This window comes from Gopherus evgoodei, chromosome 13, assembly GCF_007399415.2.
Source record: "Gopherus evgoodei ecotype Sinaloan lineage chromosome 13, rGopEvg1_v1.p, whole genome shotgun sequence".
Classification (NCBI taxonomy): domain Eukaryota; kingdom Metazoa; phylum Chordata; order Testudines; family Testudinidae; genus Gopherus; species Gopherus evgoodei.
In genome coordinates, this window is record NC_044334.1 from 11,181,554 (window position 1) to 11,201,014 (window position 19,461).

At 42.9% G+C, this 19,461-nt stretch overlaps 1 protein-coding gene across 1 annotated transcript in view; it reads right to left on the reverse strand.

Moving 5' to 3' along the window:
- TMEM132D (transmembrane protein 132D) overlaps positions 1-19,461 on the reverse strand; it is a 424,540-nt gene that overhangs the window by 127,076 nt on the left and 278,003 nt on the right. Inside the window, exon 4 of the mRNA XM_030583344.1 lies at positions 15,729-15,912. Coding sequence (XP_030439204.1) covers positions 15,729-15,912 — 184 coding nt within the window. The remainder of the gene's footprint in view (positions 1-15,728; positions 15,913-19,461) is intronic.

Sequence of the window (19,461 nt, forward strand, 5' to 3'; positions counted from 1 at the left end):
CTATTAAACTGGAATTATGCCTTCTAAACGGCTTTCGTTGCTTGGGAATTTGTGTTGCTAATTGTTTGCTCTTGTTTTGTAGTTTAACAAGTAATTAATGCGATTGTCTCTTCATTGCTTATTCAACAGGTCAACTAAGTGGCTAATTGCAGAAGTACAATAGCTATTACTTAATTTTTCTAGTGGTAAATGCACGAAGGTCTCAATTAACCCCAAAAGGAAAAAAAAATCTAAAGTATATATTTTTTGCTGTGGCAAAAAGCAAATCACCTTTTGTTGCCGCATGCGTTACATTTTCAATTCGGTATTTCTACACAAAACAAAGCACTGCAATAGCTACTCATACTTTGTCTATTTATTGGCATTTTTAGAATAGAAGCCCTTCAGGGCAAGGGCAGTGTCTAGCACATGAATAATAATAATAGACAGGCGACTATTCCAAAACAAGTTTAAAAGGCAATTTTACTCTGAAAAGCAACTGTGAAAAATTGTCTCTTTCTTACTTTCCTAGATCTACTCCCTGTGCACAGTGATATAGGAACTGCCATACTGGACTGAACCAATGAGCCATTTGGTCCAGTATCCTGTCCCCAGTAGGTGCCAATACCAGATGCTTCAGAGAAAGGTACAAGCAATGGATAATTGTGTAATAATTTGCATATGGTAAACATTTCTCTTAGCCCCAGGTAGTTAGAGGTTCCATTATTCTCTGAAACATAAAGGTTTATATTCCCATCTTACTTGGTATCTGCATACATTACTGACTAAAATATTTACTTAAAATATTTTGCTCCTTTTAGCTTTGCAGATTTATTACACCTGTGAGAGAGAGAGCAGTATGCTGATCTGACTCACGCATCATACACAGACCTGGGCAGTGGGTGGAACCCTCCCCCCCTGGCCCCACCCCTTCCGCCCAGGGCCTCGCTAGGGGTGCCAACCCTCTAGGATTGGCCTGGAGTATCCAGCAATTAAAGATTAATCTTTAATTAAAGATTATGTCATGGGAGGAAACCTCCAGGAATATGTTCAACCAAAACTGGCAACCCTAGGCCTCGCCCCGCCATCTGCTGGAGCCTCAAGCTGCCTCTCTACACTCTGCAGTCAGAGGATCCCCAGGTCGGTCTGAGCTGTCAAGAGCCCTGGGATAGCCCCAACTGCTGAATTGGAAAGGCACCGCGCATCCCCTCCCAAGACCCCGGGCTGATGAACCCAGGAAGCTGAGTGGCAGATACCACCTCCTCAGCCACCCCGGAACCTGCATGGCACATAATAATAAGCAAAAAAGTCCTCCGGCATAAGCTCAGCCCACTCCCAGCCCTCACAAACCACAAAACCCCCCAACTCAGCATCCAGCATCAGCAGTGGCTGCGTAAGGGGAGGCTTAGCCTCTCTTGGCCTATTATACCCGCTCCTGTGTGCACAAAATTGTAAACAAAAGCTCAGATCCACAAAGGGACTTGGGTGTTGCAACGCAAAGCATCACAGTGCCTAAATTTTAGATGCCTAGAAAAAACAACAGGAACAACACACAATCCACAAAGCCTGAGTTAGGCATGTAGGCTCCTCTACAATGAATGAGGAGAGAGAACCATCTTTAGAATGCAATCCATACAACCCAGCAGGCTAAGCTGAGAGCTGCCTTTATCCGCTGATGGGAGGTGCTGACAAGAGGGTGTGTCCTAAGCCCCTTGCTCAGAGATAGGTGCCTACATCTGCTAGCACTCAACAAGCCAAGGGAAGGTGGATTCTCCTCTGCTTAACTTATGTGTTAAGCTGTGAAACTCCACACAACATGAGGAAGACGCTCTCTCTTATAATCTTTAGACCAGCGATGCACTCACTCAGGATGTGGGAGACCTCCTGTGAAAGTCCCCCCTCTGCCTGATGAGGGAAAGGGATTTAAACAGGGATCTGCCACCTCTCACAAGAGCACTCTTACCACTGGGCCATGAGATATTTGGAGATCGGGCTCCTTTCATCCCGCCTATTGAAGTTGTTTAATATATAATAAATAATTGAATAAATAGTAAGTGGGCCAGAGAGTGAGTGACTCTATAGCCCAATGGTTAGTGTACTCACCTGAGAGGTGGCAGATCCCGGCTCCAATCCCTTCTCCTCATCAGGCAGAAGTGGGGACTTGAAGCTGGGGACTTGCATATCCTGGGTGAGTGCTCTAACCACTGGCTAGAGGTGATAAGAAAGCACCTACTTCTTGTTTTGTGTGGATTTAGCGGGCATCTGAGCATGCCTACCTAATTGGGCCCCATGCATGGGTTAGGGAGAGGAGCTCCTGTTTTCCTCCTAGTGTGTCAATCGCTCTGGGCTTAGGTAGGACATAGGCACCTGCATGTCTAGAGAGAACAGTGCTCAAAAGACAGAAACATGGGCACCCAGGGAGCTTTTACTCCAAAAAAGTAAGCACCAAGTGAGTTTAGGCACCTACAGAACCAGGCAGCCAAGCCTGAATTTTTTGGATTGTAGTGGGACTTCGACTCTGGGAATAAGGAGCCAAGGACCTTTGCTGTTCTTGGCCAAAGTTCTGAATTATCCTTATTGTTGATGCCTGAACTAGAAAAAAAAAATCCAGCTTGACTTCAAGATCCCAGGGGAGACTGCAGGGCTTGCATTTAGTAGAAAAATATATCACTGTCAGCTGAGCAGATTTCATCTGTAAGTCAATGATAGCATTTTTTTTTAAAAGTCACTTTTCAGACTAGGCTCAAATTTTAATGAAGCCTTTAGAAATCTGCAGAGTACAGTATATTCCAGACCCTTCAAGAAGCTATCAGTTAGGGACTGAAAAGTTCTCCACTACTGTAGGAAATCATTTTCAGACAGTTTTTTCTTAAAGGCGATCATCAAACAGATTTTTTTAAAATAAAAGTTCAACAACTTTCAGGGACTAGATGGCTCAGGTGGGCTGTGTGGCCTTCTACTTTTAGGCTGCCAGCTCAAATCCAGGCCATTAGAGATCAATAGTTGTTACCACTTGTAGTCAACAATTTGCTAGTCTGTGTCAAATGTACCAATGGAATTTCACATTCCAGCTCTGGAGCAGACAGCAACTCATCTCTCCAAAGCCATCCTTATCTTGTGGTTAAGACATGTGATTGGAACTCGGGAGATCTATATTCAATTCCGTTCTCGAGAGCATGTCTGAGCCAAAACCTCTCTCTCTCGATCTCTCTTCCTATCTGCAAAATAGGATGATGATGGTACTTCCTCTCTCTCTCCCTTTGTCAATTTTGTCTAATTAGACTGCTTTTCAGGGCAGGGATCATCTCGTATGTGATGGTGCAGCCCAGCATAATGGGGCCCTGACCTCAGCTGGGGTTTCCTGTTCTTAATACAACACAAATAACAACAGCAGCAATCGGACCCCCGTTTTGGCAGTAGGCAGCCTGTGTTGGTCACGGAGGCTGAATTGCCCTCTCAGCCCTGGATGTTAAGGCCAAGGAGGTGCAATAGGAAGGTAGGGAAGCTTATGGTGTCAATGCCTATCCTGTATGTTATGTATATAGCGTATAAATAAAGGACTCTGGGCTCCTGGGCTCTTAAAACAGGCACCTATGCTGATATATTGGGTAAGTCAATTAATCTGTCTAGGCAAAACCCTGGCCCAGTTAGAGTTGATGACAAAGCTCCTGTTGACTTCAGTGGGGTCAGGATTTCGCCTTCCACATCTCAATTCCCCATCTGTAAAATGCAGATGATGTATACTCCTTTTATCAGAGGGGTAGCTGTGTTAGTCTGGATCTGTAAAAGCAGCAAAGAGCCCTGTGGCACCTTATAGACTAACAGACGTTTTGGAGCTCATGCTCCAAAACGTCTGTTAGTCTGGACCTACAACCCATCCTGGACAATGATCCCACACTTTCACAGGCCTGGGGTGGCAGGCCAGTCCTCGCCCACAGGCAACCTGCCAACCTGAAACATATTCTCACCAGTAACTACACACCGCACTTTAGCTCAGGAACCAATCCATGCAACAAACCTTGATGCCAACTCTGCCCACATATATACACCAGCGACACCATCACAGGACCTAACCAGATCAGCCACACTATCACCGGTTCATTCACCTGCACGTCCACAAATGTAATATACGCCATCATATGCCAGCAATGCCCCTCTGCTATGTACATCGGCCAAACTGGACAGTCGCTACGGAAAAGATAAACGGACACAAATCAGATATTAGGAATGGCAATATACAAAAACCTGTAGGAGAGCACTTCAACCTCCCTGGCCACACTATAGCAGACCTTAAGGTAGCCATCCTGCAGCAAAAAAACTTCAGGACCAGACTTCAAAGAGAAACTGCTGAGCTTCAGTTCATCTGCAAATTTGACAGCATCAGCTCAGGATTAAACAAAGACTGTGAATGGCTTGCCAATTACAGAACCAGTTTCTCCTCCCTTGGTTTTCACACCTCAACTGCTAGAACAGGGCCTCATCCTCCCTGACTGAACTACCTCATTATCTCTAGCTTGCCTGCATATATATATACCTGCCCCTGGAAATTTCCACTACATGCATCTGACAAAGCTCATGCTCCAAAACGTCTGTTAGTCTATAAGGTGCCACAGGACTCTTTGCTGCTTATACTCCTTTTGTCTGTACAGATTACATTCTTCAAAGCAGGGACTGCTTCTTATCATGTATTTGTACAGCACCTGGCATAATGGGGCCCCGATCTCAGGCGGGACATGTAGTACCACTGGGATACAAATAAAATAAATAAATAAATGGAATGTTCCAAATAAGCATGTTTAAGAGGCCATTAGCACATTATTAGTTTGAAGCAGCCCTGCAGTGTATTAGCCACAGTGTGGACTGCTGGCATCTGTAATTATACAGAATTACTTTAGCGTTGAGACTCCTATAGAAGAGATACTTTCTCTGTGATAAGCACATTTTGATTAAGTTTGGTTTTGCTCTATCAATCCAGATTCTTATATTAATGGAATGTAGAAATGGGTTTTTTTCTACTGACGTTTGCTATAAGTCAAAACAACAGGACATCAGGATGAAGTCGAAAGATTAAGTATCTCACGGTACAGTATCAGACTTACATTTGTTCTTTTGACTCCAAGAGATTTAACAGCTTAAATGTCACTGCCTGCCAGACAAAATGGATATGATGACAAAGGAACATGACCATCTCCGGAAATGATAAATAGGTAGCCCAGGTTTATATTTTTATGTTGCTAAATAAGTGTCAGGTGAAACTTCTGTGGCGAGGCAGCCACTTGCAAAATCAAAGGAGACTCCAGAACAGTTTAAAGAACAAAAAATTTATTTTAAAAATAAAGCTTATGACAAGCTCCAACTGACAGAAACTCTGTGCTCAGCAGCTACAGAAAACCTTCACTTTCCCTAGATTTTTTTATATAGCTGCCCTTCTAAAGAAATACTACAGTAGTGTTTTAAATTACTACAAAAATCAATGGAATTACATCAGCCCTAAAAGTTTAAAACCTGTTCTGCTTGAGGCTGTTACATGGAAAATAGCAGTGGTTTTACAGTGGTGTTTCATAGAACCAGGTGATTGATTCTGCCATTTAAAATCTTTAACTTCTAAAATTTTGAGTTGGTGCAACTACACTTTGGTCCTGTGTAAGCGAGCTTGATTAAGGTTCTGATTCATGAAAGACCTTAAGCACATGCTTAAATGCAACCCCATTCAGGAAAGCATTTAATCATGTGTTTAAATATTTTCCTGAATAAGGGTGCTTGCCTGAGTTGGAGCCCAGATAAGTAAAATCGGATTCCTCTACTTCTTTAGGTTTTGTTTGCTACAAATTAGCAAACTGGTTTCTGAAAAGTGCCTCTCTTTTTAGGCTGTCACAAATCAAGAGTCTCCAGGTCTGAATTACTTCAAATTCAGTAGGCAACATTCTACTTCTGCTGCAGACCTACCTGCCAGTTTTGAGGATAGTATTTCATTGTTTCTGGATTTTAAAAGAGGGTTCAAAATCAGATGGATAATGGACACTCAGCTGCTGCTGCAACTTCATAACTCACCATGCAAACACTCTAAATATGGCTAGTATGGAGAAAAGAACACAAGGGTTGTCACTGGAGATGTTGTCCCTGCCAGGCAGACTGCAATAGTTGTTTTATTGTTAATTAAGTTTCCTCCCCACCTCAGTTTCAAGTCGTTAGTAATGAGGTTAATTTTAAGTTCACACTAACTGTGCTCCAATCAAATGTAGGAGCTGCCATGGTGCATTCAGTGAAAGGGAAAGAAAGCATATCAAAGGACATGTAGGCATTTAACAATAAAAATAAAAAGGAGCTGAGATTGATAAAGCTCAAATGAACAAAAAGTTCTGCTAGTCCCTAGAAAAGATGAAAGCTGTTAATTTGGTTCTAGTGCCAGGTAGGCTGCTTTGTTTGCCAATGAGTTTAATTATTGAGATGGCTCTGGGCAGGAACAAAACTAAATGATCAACTCTGAAATGTTAATAGCATGATCAATATGAGGTAATGCAGGGCTGCGTGGCCACTGTTCTACCTAGGCTGAACCATTCTGAGATTCTTGCCGTAGAAAATAGGAGCATTTGCACTGCTCCCTAGCTACGCGGTCATACAAGGAGCTGTGTTACATGCAGCTCTGACATGAGGGGCAGGGAATCTTTCAAGGAAGTGAGACAAATCTGATGACATTTGAGATCCAGGACAGTCTATGGAACTGCTTCTCCTTCCTTTGCCAGCATTTTATGCCCAATGGAATAGCCATCATTTAGGCAGGGCTGGTGACACTGCCCACTAGACGACCCTGTTTTCAGCTGCTTATAACTTTGTGACTTTAACCATCTGGGCTGAAATTTTCCACACCGGTTATATGCCTCAGATTGATTTTTTTAAATTATTTCAGCCAAAACGATTCAGCTATTTCTGAGAATAAGACTAGAGGGGAAAGACTTTTTTAACATGGGCAAAACAACAATTGGCCTTTCTTGTAAAAGCTCTATCTTCTCTGGGGCTTGGAGCAGGAACATGACATTTGGAAAGGGAGAGTCCTTTATGTCAGGGATGAGCTGTCTGCCATTCCCATGACAATTCACCTACATCTGGCCAAGTTATAAACCTTGTAGAAAAGTTTACAGTTCACACATGCTCAGTAGAGATGTACCTGATTTTAGCAGCTAAAGTCTCCAAAGATTCCAACCTCACTTGATTTGTCAGGAATTTTTAGCTGGAACAGACCTTAGCAAAATGTTTAATGAAAACAGTTCAGGTTCAATGAGTTTTTGTTGATTTGCAGATAGCATTCCATTTTACTGACTTGTGGGCTGGTTCCCTGCCTGCTCACCTGGTGCAGACCACTGGCAGCCTGGGGCTCCTGGATCTCCATGCTCTCTGTGCCAGAGCTGGGAACCTGAGACCCCTGGCTGTAGCTCATAGGCTTTTCTGCAGTGTTTGAGTGCTTCATGAACATTAATGAACTTATCTTCACAACACCCCTGTGAGATAGAATCATAGAATATCAAGGTTGGAAGGGACCTCAGAAGGTCATCTAGTCCAACCCACTGCTCAAAGCAGGACCAATCCCCAGACAGATTTTTGCCCCAGATCCCTAAATGGCCCCTCAAGGATTGAACTCACGATTCTAGGTTTAGCAGGCTAATGCTCAAACCACTGAGCTATCCCTCCCCCCCAATCCATCACTAATCTTAGGTGTCCAAGTTGAGATGCCTAGGACCTGATTTATCAGAACAGTTAACATTATACAGCAATTTGTACATGTTCAAAGCCCAGCTCCCCTGCCTTCTTTTGCAGACGTGAGAGGTCAGCACTTGAGCAGATCAGAAACCAGGTCTCACACCAAGTTCCCAGGCAGGGTCTGTTGTAACATGAGGTAAGAATCATGGTACTATAGAATTCTACAGCGAAGATATAGTTCTCTATTCATTGTCACTGAAAAAAAGCTCCTAGCTCTCTATTTCCTGCAGTGCAGCCTGAACCCCCAGATACACACCCATGTGACAGGCTGCAGAGCCACTGTAACCCCTAGCCTCAGAATTAGAGTCCCCCTCAAAACTCACCTGGATTTTGCTGGATTATAAACACATCGACACGACCAGCCAGAAGAATGTAAACACTCTGCATCTAATCTCCACTTTGTCTCTAAGACATCAGCTTCTGGGAGTGGTTGATGGACTGAGACTCTTGTAGCTTTTGTTGTACCATCACTGAGGATGGCTCTGGTTCTTTCTGACACCCACTCGGACCACAGAGCATTAGTCTTTCCGCAACATCCCACGAGCTAATTAGTAACTGTTTGTTGTCTGACAATCTCCAGGTGAAGGCACTTGTCACAGATTTACAAGGTCTCTGTTATGCCCCAGCATTTATACAGTCCACTGGGTGTAATCCCTTTATTGTGCCAGACCCCAAGGATCCACACTTTTACACTCAATGTATAGCAGTACAAAGTACATAGGGAAACTGAGGCATACATATGGCTCATAAAAATATTACCGTGGTTCCCACATTAATCACAAACACTGGGTTCTAATTTAGTTAAATCCCAGGACTATTTAGTCCAAGGACACACCTTTAAACCCTAATACCATGGGCATCAGGGCAGCTACATTTGTCTTATTGATCCAGCTGGACTCCATAATTGACTGTGCTAATGTATAGGTCTACAGGATTTGTGCAGCACAGTGGCAGGTCCAACAAGCTACCTGGTCAGAAAAAGCCCCCCAAACCAGAACTAACTATAAAAGACACGCAACATGATCAAGACATTTGTGAAGGGAAACTAACCAACATGCCGACATTTTTGTGCAATGTGAGTAGAGTGAAACGTAGGGTACATCTGTTCTGCAGTCAGAGGGGGGACTGCAGCACTTGTACACATACCCAACTAGCTTGGATAACAAGAGTGGTGAAGCTTTGCCAGCATGGGCTAGCACCACTCGAGTACATGCACAGGATCCTAGGTGGGCGTGTACAGCAGGTGCTGCTCCATGCTGCTGCGGCTTCACTCTTACTGTTATTCAAGTGAGCCCCGAGTAGTGTTTGCTTAGCATCAATCAACTGGCTATTCTAGTCAGGACACGGGTTCTCAGCCTTGAGACAATGACCCACAGGGAGACGACAAAAAGGGATCAGAGGGGCAAAACTTCCCTGCCCTCCCCAGATTGCTAAATATGAGTGAGGTGCTAGGTAGATGCACTGAGACGGGGTCCCAGGATAGAGAAGGTTTGGGGAATACACTGAGGCAGTCAGGTGATTTGGGTATTTCAATCCCAGTTCAATTCCAAACGGATTTGTTTTACTTGTTATAAATTAATCATTTACAGATCAGATTTTGACTCATTCATTTACCGGCATGTTAACCTTGCCCTCTGCCTACATCCCAATAGAGAGGAACTTGCACATATACAGAGGGCTTAGTATTATTTGCATCTCTCGCCCTACTCCGAATCACTGAGGTTCGACAAAAGGCAAATGTCATAATTACAAAATAGCTGATGGGTTGTTTAAAGATAAAAAAGAAATGGGACTGTAAATATTGTGTAGTTGATTATTTAAGAAAACAGATGGAATAAGGTAAAAAGAAAACCCAAATATAAACGGTGAGGCTGATTCTTTATGATGAAAATAAAAGATAATGATGTATCTGGAAAATCCGGGAGTAGAGTCTCTCCGGCTGTCATGGTACATCATCAGCCCTCAGCTCAGCAAGCCTCTGGGTGAGGTGTTATTCTACTGAGGAAGATTCTGATGATGATTTCAGGTAACAAATGAATGGCACTAATACGCTTTAACTTCATATTTCCAAGGATTTTAAAGGAATTGACAAGGTCCATGATTATATGGATGGATGATTACCAGCATATTTGAAGAGACTGAACGGGAGTGCAGAGATGAAACTAGAGCTTATTAACTGTATATAAGGAACTGTTGAGGAGTTGTTTGGGGTTTCTGGTTTTTTTTTTAAACCACAAACTCCAGTGATGCAGTGTGGAAACCCAATGGCCTCTCCATCTGTCATCGTGGAATAAAATACTTCTGTAGGGCCAGTATAAAGGGGACACATCCCAAACACTCCTCTCCCTCATTCCCACACCCACACAACATCCCCTGACAACAGAACCGCAAGCAGAGAAGGAAAGGATTTATGGAGGGAGGTGACGTAGGGAGTTCACAAACACCAGACATTGTGCATTGTAGCTCGGCAAGTGCTCTCTGAACGGAATTATGCCATGGTATTTGTGGGTGGGGTGGGCCGGGGTGGAAGTTTGACAACTAAAAAGATCCTCTAATCCCTCCCCATTGGAGAGGGGGTGTACAGTGGGGACGTGGAGCTACTGTAGCATTAGGATGGGGCTGCAAAGTAGTTTTGCCACCACTCTACAATCTGAGAGGTGAGGGAGTGGCAGAGAAAGATCCCCCTCATGCCAGCTGACCTAAGGTGGAACAGCCTCGACATGATACATTCGATGATGAGTTGCATTTACACTCCTATAAAATAACATTGGGTATGGATAACTACTCACTGGGCCACAGTGATTACTGATGAGTTGCCCCACAGAACTGGGAGCAGAATCTGGCCCAAACTTCTTTAACTCATGTGTGGCCATAATAATCCATCTAAGGGAAGGAATATTCACTTCATTCTCTGTGCTCTGTGGGATGTCCCCTTTCATGTAAATGAGACATGGCACTTCTGTGAGGTCTGTAAGATGCACTGCAAAGCAATAGCGGTGATAATCCATGTACTGTTTGTAATGTGTAGCACCCAGGATAAGCATCTCTGCCTATGTTTTATCAGCTTAAGGGGATGAGCAGTACATCCCCAGTGCCAGAACAGGTGGTCACCATAACCTGACTACCTATCCAGATGTTGTAAGTGATTTATCTGGGCGTAACAGGGCTTTATTAGTAGTAAATTTGACTTGCAAGCCCATGTTTATGAGTTGCGGGCTACTAAGGCTGGATGGTCTCCAGCACATCAGTGTTTGTTGTCAACATTGATTTTGGGGGTCATTGGATCATCAGAACCTGAAAGGTGCTTTAATCAGCTCTTATCTTTGGATTTGAGTAATCCTCAGATAAAAGAGAAAGCAGAAGCTGCGGCCAGTCAGAGGAAACCAACAGAGCTACTCTGTTTCAGAAGCCAAATACAATGGTTTTGGGGACAGGATTACTCAGGGGATTTGTGATACTGTTTTTCACCTGTGGGACACTGGTTCAAATCCATCCCAGATCAATAGTGACTGAAAATCTGGAGGCTGCTTGGTAGTCTCCCTTAAAGCGCCATCTCCAAAGCCCATTGAAATAAATGGAAAGGCTCTCATTAACTTGAATGGACTTTGGATCAGTACCAAAATGTTCCACTGCTGTTCCTAATAAACATGCCTCCACATTGCAATTGGCACTAATTGGCCCCTGGGTTGGCAGTCTCAGCAGAGATCTGGACTCAATGGTCAGGGACAATGCACTATGCTCCCAGCTCAGAGAGGCTCCCTGCAGATTGTGATGTTGGTGGGACAGCATGGGGAAGGGGCACTGCTGTCTCCTATGCCACACCTGTCTGGCTAGAGGATTTCAGTCTGCACGGCACCTTTCAGCAGCACTAACGTCCATTTTTAAAAAGCTGATTAAAAGGGCATTGTTCCCCACATATTCCAACTTCCACATGAGGGTACAGATTAATATTCCAATGCAAGGTAAGGCTCGCGCAATGCACACTGAATGAAACAAGTCTTCAGTTGTGCTATTTCTCATCCCACTGGCAAGAGCATGCTTGGCTCTCGTGAATAACTTACCTAAATGGATTTTGTCACACTTTAAAATTAGAAAGGGCTTAGTTATTAAAGTGTCAGAAGGGGCTGGTCTTTATGGTACCCACACATCCATAATATGCATGGCATAGTTTCTCTGATCAGTATCCTAGAGTGCTGTTATGCTTGTTGTGAAATAGTCCTGCTGGAGTCTCAAAAGTTAAAATGCTGGCTTCTTGCAGAAAACTGCACCCAGTATTAGGGAAAGGTAAGATTGTTGTAGCAACGGTCCTAATAATTTTAATGGGGATACGAAATTTCCAGTAAATGTTGATGTTGATATTACCCAGGATAGAATCTATAGTCAGATGCATTAACTAGAATTTAATTATTTTTTCTCGTAGAGATTTCTAACTTAAAAAATACAGTTCATCAAACTGACTGGTATGCTGCTGTTACTGAATCACAAATCCATGACAGTAATCAAAAAAGAATTGCAGAATAGAAAAGGATGGTAGGGTATTAAGTGGTAGTCTATTAAAAAAAAGTATACAATCTGAAGATGTAAAAGTATTCTTTTGAAGATTAGCTTCTAATCACCAGGTTCAATTGCACTATATTTTTGTATTTACAAACACGAAATTACACGCTCCATAAATAATGAAAGCCCAACAATGCTAACCTGAGCTAGTCCCAACTCACAGAAATATATGAGCAGTTTAACAGTTTTGCTTTCATTGCTGTTCTCCCTGAACAGCAGACTTTGGCTAATATGGCTTTTATTTTAAAAAAATAAATTCTATTATTTTCCTCCCTCCTCGCACTCTACCCCAAATAAACCCTGGCTCTGACAAGGTCACTGGGAACTCTGAAGGGCCAGACTAAGAAGAGTTACACCTATTGAAAGGTCTGCACCTGAATCATCATTAACTAACTGCAGAGTGAGGTACTACAAAGATTTTCAAATTTGTGATACCCTTGGGATTCTTCACGAACATTGCAGTTAATACAAAGAAGGTTAACTCTATCCTCAGTTTGTCAGTAATCATGATACATCTGCCATATATCTATGCTTCCTCTGTCACCTTTTACCCCAAACACCTGTTGCCTTGCAAAATGTCATCTGCTGATAATTTTGTAGACTTCATAATGAAGTGAGTACACAATTCTAGACTTATTGACAACACACTGTCCAGTTTATCTGTCGAGTGACGACAGACTACTGGTTGTTTTGCACTAACTACAAGGAACGTGGTTATTTCTTTTTTAAAAGATTGGTTGGCCAAAAAAATATGATCAACTCTACCCAGCTATGTTTTGGGTAATGGACATACATAGGCAGAAATAGTGTTCTCCTCTGCTGGCACTGCTAGGAAGGCAACACATTATCCTTTCATCCAGACATGGTGCATACCCAACCCCCAATAATACAGATTATATAAAATAGATCAGATCTAGGGTTTCAGCTCTGAATACCTCCGAACTTTGTGGAAGTTCAGATCTGGATCCAACTTCCCTCAAGCCTCCCTCGGTTATCAACAGGCAGAGTTCACCTGCTACTTGACAGTGAGAACTAGCATATGACAACATTCCTGCAAAGCAATGCGTTTATAAAAAACATGGCTAGAATGTGATAGGTGACCACAATCCCATATGGAAACAGCTGTTTCAACTATGATATCTACTGCAGCCTTGGAAACTAGAGCCGTTAAAAAAAAAGAGTGTGTGAGAGAGAGAGACAGAGAAGTGAAATACTATTTGGTGAAATAAAGCATCAGAATGACATCTGAGTTGTTCTAAAGTTGGTAAATTACAATAATAGCCGATATCAGCTATGTGTAGTTCTGACATGCACAATAACACTCTCAACCTTCACTAATGGCATAATAATTAACTGGCTGTCACTAGGCAACAATCGAGGTTCCTTTTATTTTTAAACACTTCATGATTGATTTTTCTTTTTCTTTCAGTGCTAAATAATAACACGTGTCAATATTTTCTAGTTGATCATCTAGGAGCAGACATGGGGCAATCAAATCTTAGATGATTATACTTCATACCTGACAGTAAGGTAATTTAAGGGGGGAGGAACCACACAATACATTGTTTCCAGTGTGAATCTGTAGCATCCAAGCGTCGTCTTAGATGAGATCAAGGTCAAAGAACTACGTGTTTTTTTTGAAGCATCTTCTCTGTATAGTGATTACAGAGTTATCCTTGTGAGCGGGGTGATGGAAAACAGGTATTTGGTTTTACACAGTGTTTTTCATTTTCCACATACTTCACAGTTCTTTGGAAAGTGACACGTTGTGACTGGTTGCCCCTCACATAAATCAGAGCCACAGTATGAAAGCAATAAAACTTCCAGTTCAGGAAGAGGCTTAAGCACGGGCTTAGATTTAAATGGTGACAATGGGAGTATATGTGTGCTAAAAGGTAGGCAGGTCCACAAGTACCTTGCTAAATTTGGTGCCCATGGACACCCTTGCGTGCTATGGTAGGTGTGAGGGTAGAATACTGGGGATGCCATGACCATCCACTCAATCCCCGCTCTCCTTGAGGTTAACAGCAAAACTCTATTCAAAGGGAGCAGGATTAGACCCTATGCAGGCAACTGTGGAAGCCTTTATGCACACACTCAGCAATAAATGAGACACAGCTTTGGAGGTCAGAAGCTGTTTTACTGAGATACTCATGTAGAACATCTAGGAACATACTCATGTAGACACAGAGGATAGACTTTACTTGGTTATAGTTTTAATCAGTTAATGAAGCAGCTTGACTTTCAGCCTTGAGAGAGTGAAATAACCTTTCACTCAGTATTCCAGATGTGGTGACAGTTCTGCACATTCTTCTTGTTTTATTTATGAAGCCTGGCCATTCTTGAGGAAATGTGAGCTTGAGACGTGTGAATGGGTAAGGAATTACATTTGTATTTTGTAACTCAAAGAACAATGGGTTATAGGTTATGACCTGGAAGACAACAGGCCCCAGCAGTCAAGAGTCCTGGCTGTTCACCTAAACACAAGGATTTGAAATCATCTGGGTAGAATAATCCCCTCCTGTGAGTCTCTAATGTTGCTTATCTGGGAAGAAGACAAACTCGTGACTAAGACAACACACTCTAAAAGGAGAATGCCTTCTTATGTGATGGTACCTGAGCCACAAGACATTGCCTGGTTCCCCAAATGGCAGTTCCTGACTGACTTTAAAGCATCCAACACCAGCAAGCTAAAGAGCAGATTCTTTTTCTAAGTAACTTTAGTCTTTTTGTCTCCTTAACAGGACATTTGAACACCTATGCAGGGATGCGTACCAGGAAAGACCTATCCCAGTCTTTTTTGCGGGAGGGGGTGTCCATTAATAGTAATAGCAAGCACGTATAAATGCACAGTATAAGGTACCATTAGGAATGGATTAACCTATGTTTAAAGCAAATCTTATCATAGATCTCTAAGAATCACTTGGGATACATAAAAAATTGAATCTTAACCTATCCTTTCCACAAGGGAAAGTTATAGCTGCTAAGTAAACCTCACAGAGATGGCAAGATTTAATAAGTAATTTAATCATTTATGTTATGTTAGCTTTGTGATTTGATTACTGTTGCATTCATGCAATAACTTGACCAATTGTTGGTCTTAAGTTGAATGTTTCGTAGTTATCCAACTTTAAATTGTATTACGGTTAGCAGTTTGATTTGACTAACTCAATTTGTATTGTAATAACAATATTAATTATATTCTTAATACTTTAGGGAAATAAAATAAATCATCTCACTTTGTAATTGTTAGTGCTCTTGAATGAAAATTGTAATTGGTTTTTTCTGATCAGCTAACAACAAGGTAAGAACATTGGACTCAAGTCTTAAGAAAAACCTCATCATTCGAGTGGAGCTTTTGCACAGAATGTATGTACCTTTGCTGCCATTGTTGTAAACAACATTCAGACCTCACAAAGTAATGGGCAGTTCCTTACCATGGCCAAAGGCAGGACTCCTACAAGATCCTTCTGGCTTACATAGATCTTGGAGACTCCTAGATCAGATGTCGTATCCCCAGGATATTCAACCTGCCACGTGATAAGTTGGGTCCCAGGTAGATCACTTAGGTCTTCAATTTCAAAATCAATCTGCATGATCTCTGAGGAAGGACTGCTGGCCCTGGAAAAAAAGAGAGAGATGCCTTAATTCAGGTGAGTGACAAACCAGCAAAATAATTGCATCTATACTAATAAATCATTGGATTATTGCTCCTCCTAAGAGAGGATTTATGGGACATAGGAATTAGAGGTAAATTAACTATTTGCATGTATTATCCCAGGATCTTAGTGCACTTTACATACATTCTCTAGGCCTAGCATGTGCAAAATTGGTAGCTAAGTACTATCTGTGCTTTATAGATAGGGAAATGGAGGCAGAAAAAGGTTAAGCGTTGAGGTTAAATTCATAGGGTAAGTTAGTGGCAGGTCCAGGAATGCCTGACTCCAAAGCTCTGTGTTCCAACCATCAGATTATATTTTCCCCTTGTTAAAAGCGACATGCAAAAGGAATAACCTAGAGGCAGTTGCCCACTGAGATGTGAGACTATTGTAGCTCTTTCCTTCGAAGCAGCTTCTGTCCTTTAAAAAGGGGAAGATGGAGGAAACTGGAGGCTATTTCTGGCTCTGCGCCATCTCGCTGTGACGCCCTGGGCAAACACCTTAAACTCTCTGTGATTCAGTTTCCTCCATCTGTAAAACAGGGACAATAGTGCTTACAGCTTTACTTCCTCAGGGGGTTACAAGGCTGGCTTGATGTTGGCAAAGCATTCTGGGATCTAGTAGAGAACGACAATGTTTTATCTGTGATATACCTGGATCATCTGCATCAGAGTGCCTGATATATCACAATTACAGGGCTGCTTATTTTTGTAATGTATCTTTTGTACACTGTGTTACAAAATCCATTCGAGAGCAAATGAATCACAACCAAAAGGGTAAATGGAGGCTGAACAGGAGAGATTTAAAGCGGGGAACCAATCAGGGGCTCAGAGGATTAGATCCAATAAACCCTGTGATAAAATCAGCTTCTGCATAGGAAACAGTATGGTAAAGAGTCTATGGACCATTTGCTTTTATAAAGAGGCCCAAAAACCTCAAGATGTACAGTGAAGTTCCCTAGCACTGCAACATTTTGAGGGATATTGAAGCTGACAGTGATTTCACTCCTCAGCCACTGAAGGCCATTTAGTGGTCTTTAATGCAGGTGTGTAGAGGTGAATGGTGAAGGTTGAATCTATTTCAATGCAAGGATGACATCCAAAGGCTTGAGGGGAAGGAAGGAATGTCACAATTAAAGACGGATCACAAGCTGTTCAAGCAACCCTGTCTCAGAGGGCACAACTGGAAGAGAGAGAAAACAGCAAGCGGCTGATGGGAAAACTTTTAAACCTTGCAGTCTTCCCTGGTTGCTATAGGAAGAGAGTTAAAACTAGTCATCTCTTTGATCAGAACCAGTTGTGACAAGAGCCCCAATTCAGGACTGCTCCCAAAATGCCCAGGGTTTTTATCATTTCAGCTCTGTTCAATTCCTTGTCTAAACCCACTGCTTGGAGATTTTAATCTGCAGACTGGACTCTAATGGATGTATTGAGTCATTGCTGTCACACAGAGAATTTAAAAAAGGAGCCTTTGCATCAGCTCCACACTTGCAGAATTAATGTCGCTGAATGATTTTACATTTTATTCAATTCCTCATCACTTTATGTCAAACCCAGGAGAGTGCAATTTGCAAACTAATACTGAATGCAACCATATTCCACCCTGACCTTAGTGGGACCAGAAAACTGCTTTATGCAGCTGCAGCAATTGAAACTCAGTTAGCCTTACTGTATAAACAGGAACAGGCCATGCATTACCCATAAATGCATGATACTGATCTCACTTTGAACAATACCTGCCAACTCTACTGCTGTTAAAGAAACAAATTTAATCATTGTACGGACGCATCCTGGTTCTGAGCTCTCCTTCTGGTTGCCTTTTTTAAAATCTTTTGCTGCACCGGTGGCCACTGCTCTGTAGAACTGGTGCTGTCACAGGCAGTGTTTCCTGTCAGTCATGGACATAATGTGCTACTGGGCAGGTTGGCATTGCAGAGGAGAAGGCATGTGTAGGCTAGTGGCAGTTGCAAGGAGAGGATTAAAAAAAAAGAAAGAATCAATGAAGACTTTTCAAGTTATGGAGGGGACTAGAAGGCAAGAGGGAGAAGTGAAAGGCAGAAGCAGTGAAGGAAAGATGAAGGAGAAGAGAAGTGAATTGGAGGATAGGATAACAGAAAAATGGGAGGGGCTAGAGAAGAACAGAGGAGTTCTCCATTCTCTTCCCCACCCCTCCACACACACCTTTTTGATTCCTTTATAAAAAATTTATCTTCACACTCTGTACACTTACTTCCCTCCTCCTGCCTCTATGCCATCCCTCTTCTCCTTAGCTCAGGGTATGTCTACACTATGAAATTAGGTCGATTTTATGGAAGTCGATCTTTAGAAATCAATTTTATACAGTCGATTGTATATGTCCCCACTAAGCACATTAAGTGAGCGGAGTGCGTCCTCACTACCGTGGCTAGCATCGACTCACGGAGTGGTGCACTATAGGCAGCTATCTCACAGTTCCCACAGTCTCCGCTGCTTATTGGAATTCTGGGTTAAGCTCCCAATGCCTGATGGGGCAAAAACATTGTCGCGGGTGGTTTTGGGTACATGTCATCAGTCTCCCCTCCCTCTGTGAAAGCAACTATAGACAATCATTTCGCGGCGTTTTTACTGGGTTACCCATGCAGATGCTATAGCACGGCAAGCATGGAGCTCGCTCAGCTCACCGCTGCTGTTGTGATCATTGTAAACACCTCACGCATCATACTGCAGTATGTGCAGAACCTGGCTAAGAGACGGCAGCACGAGGACGATTGTGAGGAGGACATGGACACGGACGTTCCTGAAAGCACGGGATGTGACAATTGGGACATCCTGGTGGCAGTGGTGCTGGTTGATACAGTGGAATGCCAATTCTGGGCCTGGCAAACAAGCACAGACTGGTGGGACCACATAGCGTTGCAGGTATGGGATGATTTCCAGTGGCTGCGAAACTTTTGCATGCGTAAGGCCACTTTCCTGGAACTCTGTGAGTTGCTTTCCCCCACCGTGAAGCACAGGAATACCAAGATGAGAGCTGCCCTGACAGTTGAGAAGCGAGTGGCGATAGCCCTGTGGAAGCTTGCAATGCCTGACTGCTACTGGTTAGTCAGGAATCAATCTGGAGTGGGCAAATCTACTGTGGGGACTGCTGTGATTCAAGTAGCCAATGTAATCACTGACATTCTGCTATCAAGGGTGGTGACTCTGGGAAACGTGGAGGTCATAGTGGATGGCTTTGCTGCAATGGGGTTCCCTAACTGTGGTGGGGTGATAGACGGAACACATATCTCTATCTTGGCACCGGACCACCTTGCCAACCAGTACATAAACTGCAAGGGGGACTTCTCAATGGTGCTGCAAGCACTGGTGGATCACAATTTTCACGACATCAATCTGGAATGGCTGGAAAAGGTGCATGATGCTCGCATCTTTAGGAATTCCGGGCTGTTTGAACAGCTGTAAGAAGGGACTTACTTCCCAGACCAGAAAATTACTGTGGGGGATGTTGAAAAGCCAGTAGTTATCCTTGGAGACCT